At 40.9% G+C, this 12445-nt stretch overlaps 2 protein-coding genes across 5 annotated transcripts in view; one reads left to right on the top strand and one right to left on the bottom strand.

The window, feature by feature from the left end:
* The window catches only part of ACSM3 (acyl-CoA synthetase medium chain family member 3), a 102505-nt gene extending 96746 nt beyond the window's left edge, over nt 1-5759 (bottom strand). For all 3 annotated transcript variants that reach the window (XM_065924455.1, XM_065924456.1, XM_065924457.1), the window contains exon 1: nt 5588-5759. The gene's annotated coding sequence lies outside the window, so the exon portion shown is untranslated. The remainder of the gene's footprint in view (nt 1-5587) is intronic.
* A 48-nt stretch (nt 5760-5807) lies between these two features.
* Nucleotides 5808-10354, top strand: THUMPD1 (THUMP domain containing 1). 2 transcript variants are annotated; one of them, XM_065924461.1, is made up of 4 exons: nt 5808-6114; nt 7376-7553; nt 8515-8763; nt 8917-10354. In XM_065924461.1, the coding sequence occupies exons 1-4, from the start codon at nt 5884-5886 to the stop codon at nt 9333-9335; spliced, it is 1077 nt and encodes a 358-aa protein (XP_065780533.1). In that variant the 5' UTR covers nt 5808-5883; the 3' UTR covers nt 9336-10354. The 2 variants fall into 2 exon arrangements, with proteins under 2 accessions (XP_065780533.1, XP_065780534.1); XM_065924462.1 differs by having other exon boundaries at nt 5809-6114; nt 7379-7553.
* Nucleotides 10355-12445: the final 2091 nt, after the last annotated feature.

Raw genomic sequence — 12445 nt, 5'->3', positions numbered from 1 at the left:
TCACTTAAATCAAATCCCGTATGAATTCACAGTAGAGGTAATGAACAGATTCAAGGGACTAGATCTAGTTAACAGTGTGTCTGAAGAACTATGGACAGAGGAGGCAGTGAACAAAACTATCCTAAAGAAAAGGAAAAGCAAGGAGGCAAACTGGTTATCTGAGGAGGCTTTATGAATAGTTGAAGAGTAAAAAGCAAAAAGCAAGGGAGAAATACAGAGTTTCAAAGAAGAGCTAAAAGAGACAAGAAGGCCTTCTTCAATGAACAGTGTTTAATAATAGAAGAAAACAACAAAAGGTGAAAGACTAGAGATCTCTTCAGGAAAATCAGTAACATCAAGGCAGCATTCTGCCTGAAGATGGGCACAATAAAGGATAGAAATGGTAGAGATCTAGTAGATGCTGAAGAGATCAAGAAGAGATGGAAAGAAAACTTGGAAGAACTGTATAAAAAATTTCTTAATGAACTGGATTATTACAATGCTGTGCTTAGTCACCCAGAGCCAGACATTCTGGAGTGCAAAGTCAAGTGGATAAAGCTAGTGGATGCTGTTAATAAGAAACACTGCTGTTAATAAAGCTAGTGAATGTGATGAAATTCCAACCGAACTATTCAGATACCTAAATGAGAATGCCATCAAGGTTTTGCATTCATTATGTCAGCAAATCTGGAAGACCCAGCAGTGGCCACAGGACTGGAAAAGGTCAATCCTTATCCCAATTCTCAAGAAGATTAGTGCCAAAGAATGTTCTAACCATCAGACAATTGCCCTCATCTCCCATGTTAGTAAGGTCAGGCTGAAAATCTTGCACGCTAGGCTTCAGCATCATATGAACAAAGAACTTCCAGATGTCCAAGCTGGGTTTAGAAAAGAAAGAGGAACAGAGATCAAATTGCCAACATTCATTGGATTATAGAGAAAGCAAGGTAATTTCAGAAAAATATCTATCTCAGTTTCACTGACTGTGCTAAAATCTTTGAATGTGTGGATCATGAAAAACTGTGAAAAGCTCTTAGAGAGATGGGAACACCAGATCATCTTATCTGCCTCCTTCAAAACCTGTATGTGGGTCAAGAAGCAACAGTTAGAACCCTACATGGAACAACTGATTGGTTCAAAATTGAGAAAGGAGTATGACAAGGCTATTTGGGGTTACCCAGTTAATTTAATCTATATGCTAAGCACATTGTGAGAGATGTTGGGCTGGATGAATTACAAGTTGAAATCAAGATAGGTGGGAGAAACATCAACAACCATAGATATGCAGATGATATCACTCTAATGGCAGAAAGCAAAGAGGAACTAAAGAGCCTCTTGATGAGGATAGAGGAGAGTGAAAGAGCCAGTTAAGACTAAATATTAAAAAAAAAAAAAAATAAGATAAAAAGAAACACAAAAAACTAAGATCATGGCATCTGGCCACATTCAGTTCAGTTCAGTTGCTCAGTTGTGTCCAACTATTTGCGACCCTGTGGACTGCAGCACACTACACCTCCCTGTCCATCCCTGACTCCTGGAGCTTGCTCAAACTCATGTCCATCAAGTCGGTGATGCCATCCAACCATCCCATCCTCTGTTGTCCCCTTTTCCGCCTGCCTTCAATCTTTCCCAGCATCAGGATCTTTTCCATTGAGTCAGTTCTTCGCATCAGGTGGCCAAAGTATTGGAACTTCAGCTTCAACATCAGTCCTTCCAATGAATATTCAGGACTGATTTCCTTTAGGATTGACTGGTTGGCTCTCCTTTTCATCCAAGGGACTCACAAGAGTTGGGTCTTCAACAACACAGTTCAAAAGCATCAGTTCTTCGGTGCTCATCTTTCTTTATGGTCCAAGTCTCACATCCATACATGACTACTGGAAAAATCATAGCTTTGACTATATGGACCTTAGTCAGCAAAGTAATGTCTCTGCTTTTTAATATGCTGTCTAGATTGGTCACAGCCTTTCTTCCAAGGAGCAAGCATGTTTTAGTTTCATGGCTGCAATCACCATCAGCGGTGATTTTGCCTTGTCTCTCTTGGACATACAATTTGAAAGGTTTCTTTTAAGTCTGGTAGTCCTAAGGCCAGAGCTCAGTGTAACTTTGTCTTTATGGTAAAAGAGTTAATGATCAGAGAGGCCTCCACGGTCCCCAAACGAGGAGAAGAGGTGAAGGGACAAACGGCGGACTTTTTTTTCCTCTACATTCCTTTCCTGGGCCTTAGTCATGTAGGAGGCGCCTTTAATCCTGTGTTGCTATGGTGACTACCTGAAACTAACTTTTTCAAACCATGAGCTGCTAATTGCTGGACAAACCCATATATCTTGCTAATGAGAATGTCCCAATGTCCTTCTAAAGCTTTGTTAATGAAACAATGTATCTTGTTCTGGAGGACATGTTTCTCCTTCTTAACAGAAACCTGTTCCTTCTGGCTAATCTTGCTATCTTAAAATCTATGTTGTGGGAGTGGGTTTGGTAAGAACTTTACAACCTTGATCTATTATTAGTAACCAATTGAAAAAGTATATAATACTTTGCTAAAATCTAGCAAGGGGGGTGGGGGCGGGGGTTCTCTCCTTTCCCCTTCCAGTGCCTCTTGCTGGATGCTTTTTTTATGAGTTTGGGTAGGCTCCAGGAGTTGGTGAGGAACAGGGAGGCCTGGCGCACTGCAATTCATGGGATCACAGAGTCGGACACGAGTGAGCGACTGAACTGAACTGAACTGATGGCATATTGGTGCAAGGGAAATTGCCCTGCTCCAGAAGTGGCTCCCAATCCAAATTGGGTTCCCTACAGGGTCTTGGATGATGATGCCAAGCCAGGCTCCTGTGCCCTGAGTGTTAACATAGAAACCCCTAATTGATCTCCACAAGGAGGGGATATACTGGTTGCTCCACCAGTGGAGGAGCTGGGGTTAAGTTCTGAAACAAAATATCCTCACTCTCACTTTCTCCCTCTCCCTCTTGTAGAATAGATGTTTCCTTCCAGATTGCTGCACCATAAGCCAGTAGCCCTCTGACTTTTCTTCCTGATGTAATAGTATCAATGCCTCTACCTATGGGATCTCATCATTTTTACCTGCCCTTTCACAAAACAATTTTAATTGTGAGATCATATAACTAAGTGAGCCATTTAAGGGCCATCGATTTCCTGATTCTAGTGTATACTGGGACCACACACCATTACAACAGGCTATCATCTCTTTCTTAGTTATGGGCCCACAGCTATATCTTGCCTATTTATTTAGGATACAGCCCAAAGGGCTTTTCTTAGGGACAGGTGGACTATTTCCCCTATTGATAAGTTCAAGAATCACAAAACAGAAATTTAACACCAAAGACACAAACAGATTCCATTATGAATGGACACAAAAACAAAAGCAAATGAACCAGTTCACAAAATCAGGTAAATTCAACAATTCCCCCTTTCAAAAGGGTACCCTGAAAGCTGGCTTTTCCTTTAAAGGAAAAGCCCAAATTGAGAGGGGAATATGTTCCCAGCTCTACACACCAGAGCAACTTACCTTACTATATGGAGCCTGTCAGCTCCCAAATGTCAATTCTTTGCTCCAATTGCCAAGCACTGGGGCAGCCTGTGCCACTTCAGGAAATATTGAAGGGAAGATCCTCAGGACAAATGTACTGGCAGCTGCTAGGGCCTTATCTGAAAATTCCCCAAGTGGGGTCAGCTCACCACGAGCAGCATGACTCCTGGCCGGCTCACCAAAATTTGTTACTGAGCCCAGGCTCATTCTGCTCAACACATGACAGGTCAATAAATCAACAGACAAGTTGATGGAGCAATGAATGATGACTTTAATTAGAAGGCTACCAGACTGAGGAGATGGTAGACTAGAATCTCCAAAAACCATCTCATCTCACTCAGGGTTCAGGGTCCTTTTCTATACAATAGGGAGGGGGAAGGGGCTTTCAGTGGTACCAACCAATGGCAAAACAGGGCTATAAGCTGGTTGCTTGTTGACAGTTGCTCACTTGGTTGGGTGGGAGGGGCGGTCCCACTGGGGTGCCCTGACCACTGCTCAATGGGACTGTTACAGCTGGTGTCTGTCTCAATGAGCATGCGGGCCAGAGTCAGGGAGGGAAAAGGCCTCTTATGCCTTAGGTCCCATGTGGGACCACTGCTACAACACCACAGCACGGCCAGTGTAATGCGACTGCTTTTCACAAGCAGCTCAGGATCTCCAGAAATATATGCTATGCAAACTCCACAGATGACATTCTGAAAAGCAAAGGTGGCAGCAAAAGTGAAAGCAAAAAGTAAGATGGTGATAAGGTTTCTTGAAATAATGGTGAACCTGGGGCTAAAAAAGATTGTTTACCAATAATAAAAGATTATTGATATATACGGAATTTAGATAGATGGTGGCGATAACCCTATATGCAAAACAGAAAAAGAGACACAGAAGTACAGAACAGACTTTTGAACTCTGGGGGAGAACGTGAGGGTGGGATGTTTTGAAAGAACAGCATGTATATTATCTATGGTGAAACGGACCACCAGCCCAGGTGGGATACATGAGTCAGGTGCTCGGGCCTGGTGCACTGGGAGGACCCTGAGGAGTCGGGTGGGGAGGGAGGTGGGAGGGGGGATCGGGATGGGGAATACGTGTAACTATATGGCTGATTCATGTCAATGTATGACAAAACCCACTGAAGTGTTGTAAAGTGATTGGCCTCCAACTAATAAAATAATATTAAAAAAAAAAAAAAAAAAAAAAAAAGATTATTGACTCTAGGTTCAGTCCACCTTTTGCAGATTAGCTCCTTTAGAGTTTGTGGCAACTCAAACTGGCAACAACTTTGTACCTGAGTAGTAACTGTGGGTGAGTGTGGGGAGCACTTACTCCTCCTGAACACATACCTCAAAACGGGTATCTTTTCAATGATTTTTCAAGATAAATATATTAACATGATAGTTGCTGAGCCTATGGATAAAATCACAGAGAAAGCAGTGTGAAACATGTATGCAACCCACCATTCCTGGTTGTAAGTCATACAGAAACATATTCTGGCAAATTCAGGCTAAAAAAGAATGTATTGGAAACTTTTGGAAAGCTGATAGAATTATAAGGAAGGCTGGAGGAACAGGTGCCAAAGATGCTTAGTGATAAGGTCTGCATGGGGCCTCATTGTGCTAACCTCGCCAAAAAAAGATAAAGTCTCAGTGACCCATGAAACTTATCACATTGCTCAAGCAACATCCTATTTTCACCGCTGGCACTTACTTTCCCAAGAGTATAAGATCACCCTACCGTGGGACACTTCTGGCTCTCTCAGGACTACGTGACTGCCAAACTCCACTTGCAGGCTAAAGATAAACTAACCACCCCACTTCAGGTGACCCAGTTTCCCTCTACTGGGTATAAGAAGGATTCACCAGAAGGGTGGGTTCTTTTCGAGAGCCAGTCACTCTTTCAGTTCGCTTTAATAAATCTCCTTTTCTTTGCCTAACTGCCCGGCTTGTTGCCTTCTTCTCCGCACTGGCTTTCCAGTTGGGGAATCCTGGAGGCTTGAACCGGCATTAACGTTCTGGAAACTGCCACTACCGGCACTGCTGAAAGGGCTGCCGATTTGCTGATACTTACTGGATGCAGTAAGCTGCTGCCACCTGTGGCCGGCCCCTACAGCAGGTAAAACAGCTTCTTCCCGAGGTGAGGCTAAGGAGAGTGACTGTCAGTCCCGGCGAGGGGGGGGCCTCACGCCACTGCGCCACAGCCTTCCGCCCTTTCGTACCGGCATTAGGACCCGGCGTAGCACGGAATGAGGCTCGGGGGAGGGACTAGGGGAGGTCTTCGCGCACAGCTGACGTAATCAGCCCGCGCCAGCAGCGGCCACTGCTGTGGAGAAACACATTTCTTGCTGGCCTCAACTCTAACCTAACATGGCGGCCCGCATACAGCAGTCTCCTCAGCCTGGCGGCGGGAAGCGTAAAGGCAAGGCTCAGTATGTGCAGGCCAAGCGGGCTCGGCGCTGGGATGGCGGTGGGCCCCGCCAGCTGGAGCCCGGGCTACAGGGCATTCTTATCACTTGTAACATGAACGAGCGCAAGTGCGTGGAGGAGGCCTATAGCCTGCTCAACGAATACGGCGACGACATGTATGGACCAGAAAAGGTACCAGTCCCAGGGAGGGCAGGCCTTTGAGGGAGAAGGGAAGGATGACAAGCTAGTTGCGTGAATTTGGCCGCCAGAGTGGCGGTGAGGAGGCGTGGCCTCGCCTACGTATATTTCCCCCCGCCTGGTCCACCCCCCATCCCTACCTGGTCTTGTGCTTGAAATGCTCGCACCTGTTTGTTTTCCGCCCCCATCGTTAATCACGGTGGCTTCCAGGTATAGATTGCTTCCTTTGCTTCAGGCGTTGTTTCTGCAACTCTTTCAGAAACATCTGTTTTTTATCGTGGCTTTGGGAAGTATTGCTCACCAGGACACTGGTTCGTACTTAAGGTTTTTGCCACCATTTGGAACAGTATGGCTGTAATGTGCAGTGTTTGTCCTAAGCAGTAACATCTCTAAAATAGTGGTTTGGGTACTAGTGCTAGTTTCTTCTCAAATGCATATAAAAATGTATTTCAAGCAGTAAAAACATTTTATAACAATACCGTATGAAATCTAGTTGTTCAATTTTGGAAATAATTATATTATTGGTTTAGGATTCGGACCAATACACACATGCACACCCCAGGGAATTAAATGGAGGAGCATAGTACAAAGGTTATTTAATTTAAATTCAGGTAAGGTACTGTCATTTACTAGCTCAGAGAATGAGCATGTTATTTAATTCTGCTGAGCTACATAGAAAGAATGTTATGGGACTTTGGAAAGTTGGCTAAAAAAATTGCATATGTATGTAATAAAACATCCCTGTAAACAAAAAAAGCTCCATAAATGTGTAAGATTAGTGCCTGATTGGCAATCACATTCATCACTAGTGGAGCAGAGAACTGGGCAACAAGTGCATGTCCTGTCTATATGGATACCTTGAGCAAGTTCTTCAACTATTTTACTAGTACAGGTGTAAAGGATTTTTACCTTCATAACTGTTTGGTTTAATCTTAATGAAAGGAGAGTGTTATATTAGGCACAGAGATATCTATTGATAGGGTTAAAGTCCACCCTGAAATGATTCATCTGGTGAGCACATTTCCCTCTGTCCCAGACTGTCAAGATGCTTTAGAAAACATTTTCAAATGATACGTATGGTAGTCTGAGGAAACACCCTTCTTTCTCCACATTTTGGAGTAGGTGGTGTCTAAATAAAAAGCTTTATTGTTAATACTGCATCTTCTGCCCCTGGGGGTGGAGTTTACATAAATAGTTAATTAAGAGCTTTTAACATGAGCTGTTGTGGCATTTCTGCTCATTAATTTTATGCAAGCAGTTTGCAGATAAGGATCAACAACCCTCTGGAAGTGAGGGAGAAGATGATGATGTGGAAGCTGCCTTGAAGAAAGAAGTTGGTGACATTAAGGCATCCACAGAGAAGAGTCTAAGAAGATTCCAGTCAGTGGAGAGTGGAGCGAATAATGTAGTCTTCATCAGGACACTTGGGATAGGTGTGTCTGACTAATACACTCTAAGATTATTGATCCTATAATATCAGGACATCACCCTGTCTCAGAACACTGCCTACAAAATGGCTTCATGGGCATGGCTCAGTTAATCATTTGATTGCATCCTGTCTGTGTGAGCACTGTGTTGGCGCTAGGCATATGGAAGGGTGAAATGGTGTGGTGGACTAGCATGGGCTTAGGAGTAGAAACCTAGGTTTGCCACTTCCTTTGTATTTAACTTTAGGCAAAACAAGAGTACATCGTTCTGTCTAAAAGGAGCAGGTCCTATTGAGCTCTCCCAATTTGGAATGGCTCCAGACATTTGGGAATGTAGTCTCAGGAGAGCTAGATCTGATTTTTCAAAAGAAGTTGGAAACCTGGAAGTTTCTATGTTTTTAAATGTAGTTAACTAATTTAAAGATATTGAAAACACTGAACAGCCCCAAATAGAATTGTATGTAGTCAGGATGCTTCCTAAGGACTACATTATGATCTTGTGGCTCAGGGACGACTCTGAAATCTAGACTTCTGTACAAACTTAGCTAATGGATTGATTAAATCTTAAGTGACTTGAAGATTTTTGTTTTGTTTTTGTAAAACATGTTCTATTTAATGTTTGTTAGTTTGATTGTTGCTGCTGTTACAGGAAAACAACAGTATGACATTGTCATCAGATAAATCAGACATCACAAATAGGTTAACTCCAGAGTCTTCATGAACAATTGTTTTTGATAAAAGCGGAGTTAAAATATTAGATACAGTATTAATACAGAGTGCACCAAAGAAATATTAGTTGGAAGAAATGATTGGTTAAAGTTGCTTAAAATTCTTTATCATAAGTTTTTCTAATCTACCGTCAGGTTATGTCACTGCCAATGAAAATTTTTTAGACAGTTTGAAGAGTTTGAAATGTGTGAGGACTTTGAAACTTACTGTTTGTTTTGTGCTGATTTTTTTCTTTTAGAACCTGAGAAATTGGTGCATCATATTCTCCAAGATATATACAAAACCAAGAAGAAGAAGACTCGGGTTATTCTACGAATGTTGCCCATCTCAGGCACATGCAAGGCTTTTTTAGAAGATATGAAAAAATATGCAGAAACATTTTTGGAACCATGGTTTAAAGCCCCAAACAAAGGAACATTTCAGATTGTATACAAATCTCGGAATAACAGCCATATGAATAGAGAAGAAGTTATCAAAGAATTGGCAGGTATGTTTCTCTTAGTGATTTTGCAAAGGTGTGCCATGGTAAATATTTGCTTTTAAGATTTTTTTTTTTTTTAATATTTAGGGCTTATATTTTTGAGTGAGAGCAAGTGTTTTAAAATGTCATTAAATTATCTTATTTTCCTTTTTGTTACAGGAATAGTAGGCAGCCTCAATTCGGAAAATAAAGTGGATCTTACCAATCCACAGTACACAGTGGTAGTAGAAATCATTAAAGCTGTCTGTTGCCTGAGTGTTGTGAAAGATTACATGTTGTTCAGAAAATACAATCTCCAGGAGGTGGTGAAAAGTGCTAAGGACTTGTCACAGCTTAACCCAAAGCAGGCAGCACAAACAGGAAATGGGAAAGAAGCTAAATTGGAATCTGGTGACAAATCAAGTCGAAATGACCCAGCAGAAGGAAAAAATAACCAGCAAGTGGTACCAGAGAACAGTGAGGAGCTGGGTCCAACAGGATCAATATCTGAGACACATGTGGTGAATGAGGGGGTGGCTAAACATGAACTTGCAAGTCAAGTCACAGAAGGATCTGAATCAAATGAAAATGATCTCTGATAGGAAAAGAAATTGTTCGGTGTTGGAGGTGAATTTTTCAACTGCAGTTTTGTGAGATATTGCTGGAATTCCATATAAAATTGTGACTAAAAATACTGTTTTTGATACTGAGTTCTGCATAATCGTTTACTCACAGTAGTGGAGCAGCTGTGTTAATTGTTTTGTTAGAGGTCTTTCAACCCTATATGGCAGTATGCAGCAGGCCCACATGCATTTGGTTGGGTTAGAAGAGACTGGATAAATTGGTGAACACTACTGCACAGAGCAGAGGGTGGTAGGGGAATGATGTTGGCCTGTCCCTCATGATTACCTTCCCCACTCTCCCCTTCTGGACTACCAGCTGACTTACAGGAGTGAACAGGCTCTGAAATCAACAGTTAAGAGGGAAATTTCCATTCTAAGAAAGGAGTTTTTGTGTATTGCAACTCAGTTGTCCGCTGCCACTTTTTGTTGTAAACATTGGACAAACATGGGTTGCATAGGTTAGAAGTGAATTGTTTTGTGAATTTTTTTTTACTTTTTGGGATTTTTCTTGTTTTGTTTTTATCCCACTCCCCACCCCCCTTTTTTTGAGAGCACCATAGAGCATGTGGGTTCTTAGTTCCCAGACCAGGGATCCTACGCATAACCCCTACAGTGGAAGTTATGCTCGTTTTTATGTTTTAATAACATTTGTTACAAACAAATCTGATGGTGCAGTGGTGCAATTTTTGCAGGCAAGGTTTGAAAGAAAAATGTTCCATTCTAGGCATAGAATTACAGACATTTCTGATAAGGTTGGTTATAAAGAATGTGTCTTCTGAGTCACTGCAGTCCACTGGTGCAACAGGGACTCAAATTCTTTATACTGTAAGCTACTTTACAATGTAAAGGGATTTATAATCCAAGCTGTCCCATTCCATTAGAATGGAATATCCTTTGTGAAATGCAACTTACAAACTGAATATTTGTTTTAGCAGTTTTAACTATAAATCATAGCCCCTTGACAAATAAAGATGATTATTTTAATGGCTTTGGAATACCAGGACAGTAAAACTTCTGTTCAGAAAAATCACATTCAGTGAAAAGGTTTAGAAAGCAAATTATTTAGTGGTAGAATTTTTTTCCAAAAAAGAAAAATTCACATAATTGATAAGAATCTAATAATACCAACATTTAGCTAGATCAAGAAGGAGTACAAGAAATTGAAAAGACTTTACTGTCAGCATAATAAATTGACTTATGTGATGCTAAAGAGGTTTTGTATAAAAGCAGCAGCTTCTCTGTGTGAGCTGGTGAATCAACAGATTTCATGAATATTTGTCATGCTGTAGCATTTATAAGATTTGTAAATGATCAGAAAATTCAATACAAAATGATTTGTAAATTCAAGAAAACTAAGTTTCTAGGAGCCTCTCCAAACAGTGGTCAATAAGACTTAGTACATCTTCATATCTGAACACTCAGTGGTCTGTCATCTGTACTCCTAGTGCCCTGTCAGTGGCTGGCTCCATGACAAGTTTTGCATCACTTTAATAAAAGAATATCCTGACTTTGGTAATTACAGCACATTGCTTTCTTCACAGTGTGAAGAAAAAATTTGGAGATATAAAAAGCGTAGAGATGAAATGAAAGTTTTAAATAATGGTACAAAAGTGGTTAACTTAATTAAATATACATTTATGCAAGAATGTTTTTAAAACAAGAGAACCAACTAAAACCTGAACGAAGAGCATGTAAATAAGTCTCTTACATACAGAAATCCAATGCTTATCTGAGGAAGAGTTAGCCATAGGATATTTGAGCTGAAAAGTGAATTACCAGTAAGTTCTTTAAGTACAAGAAAACACTAGGCCAGATTTTGCTAAGTGCTTTGAAGATGAAGAATGGTCTAATTAGACATTTTTTCATTTCAAGAACAAATGAGCTGTTTTTATGAGGGCCTGGAGAAAAATATTTTTTTCTTAAAAGTGACAGGAGTCTTGGATTAAAAGAAACTGACTATTTGGGATATTTATGTTGCATAAGCCACTCTTGATTTCCATAGACACTTGGGTTTGAGAATGAAGAAAGCAACGTCTCAAGCCTTATTTAAACTCTTGAAGAATTGCAAAACCAAATTAAATAGCAGTTCCTCTCCTTTTCCCAACACTATATGACTGGGTGAGGAACCCTTTCTCAAAATCTCAGCCAGAGATTTTGTCATTGAGAGAGAAAGAACTGAGTCCTAATCTCACGGTTGTGGATTTCTCTGAAACATGAGTATCCTTCAACTTGGTGCTCACACACACATACTTTGCAGGTTTTTTCAGGGGTTCCTCCTGGATAAAACTGAAAAAAGAAGAGCGATAACAAAGAGGATCGCAAAATAAAATATCTGAATTGAGAATACTGAGGGGTTGTGAAATTAGTTTTTGGAGTTGGATTTATTTTTTAACAAGTTTGGCAGTATAAATGTTAAGTCTTCCTGCACCAATGACTGTATTTGTTTATTGGCTAGAGAACATGGAAATAATTTTTATCCTTCTAAGCTAGTGATTCTGCTGGTTAACCAGACCAGAAGAATTTGGGATGGGGCAAAGAGAATAGCTTCCCTGGTGTCTCAGTGGTAAAGAATCCACCTGCCAATGCAGGAGGCACAGTAGACGCAGGTTCAGTCCCTGGGTCAGGAATATCCATCCCCTGGAGAAGGAAATGGCAAACCACTCTAGTAGTCTTGCCTGGAGAATTCCGTGGACTGGGGAGCCAGGTGGGCTATGGTCCATGGGGTTGCAAAGAGTCAGAGGTGAATGAACAGGCCAACCCATGCTATATTAATAGAAAGGACCTTGCTAATGCAGATGAGGTTGGCACTTCCTTATATATCTTTAGAATGTTAACTCTTTAATAAGTTGAAGTTATCTTGAAAGGATGATAAAAGCATTCTAAGTATCATTGGGGGAACATGAATAATAGGATTTTGGTGCCTTCATCAGACTTTTTCCAAGACAAAGATACTTTTATTTTGATCGCACAAGACTGGGACTCTGGGAATAAAATTGGCGGTATGCATACAATTGTATGGAACTAAGTTCGTTTTATTTTGTGAAAGCTGCTACTCTACATAAAGATTTTGATTTAGTAGTTTGTTT

This window comes from Muntiacus reevesi, chromosome 2, assembly GCF_963930625.1.
Source record: "Muntiacus reevesi chromosome 2, mMunRee1.1, whole genome shotgun sequence".
NCBI classification, from domain to species: Eukaryota; Metazoa; Chordata; class Mammalia; order Artiodactyla; family Cervidae; genus Muntiacus; species Muntiacus reevesi.
This window is presented reverse-complemented; position numbering and strand designations above follow the sequence as displayed.

What these genes read in the sequence shown, in the direction of transcription:
- THUMPD1 (XM_065924461.1), top strand. Translation starts at nt 5,884, where the DNA reads ATGGCGGCCCGCATACAGCAGTCTCCTCAGCCTGGCGGCGGGAAGCGT. An exon ending in ACATGTATGGACCAGAAAAG is followed by an intron (nt 6,115 to 7,375) that starts GTACCAGTCCCA and finishes ATTTTATGCAAG; the next exon opens with CAGTTTGCAGATAAGGATCA. An exon ending in AGTTATCAAAGAATTGGCAG is followed by an intron (nt 8,764 to 8,916) that starts GTATGTTTCTCT and finishes TTTTTGTTACAG; the next exon opens with GAATAGTAGGCAGCCTCAAT.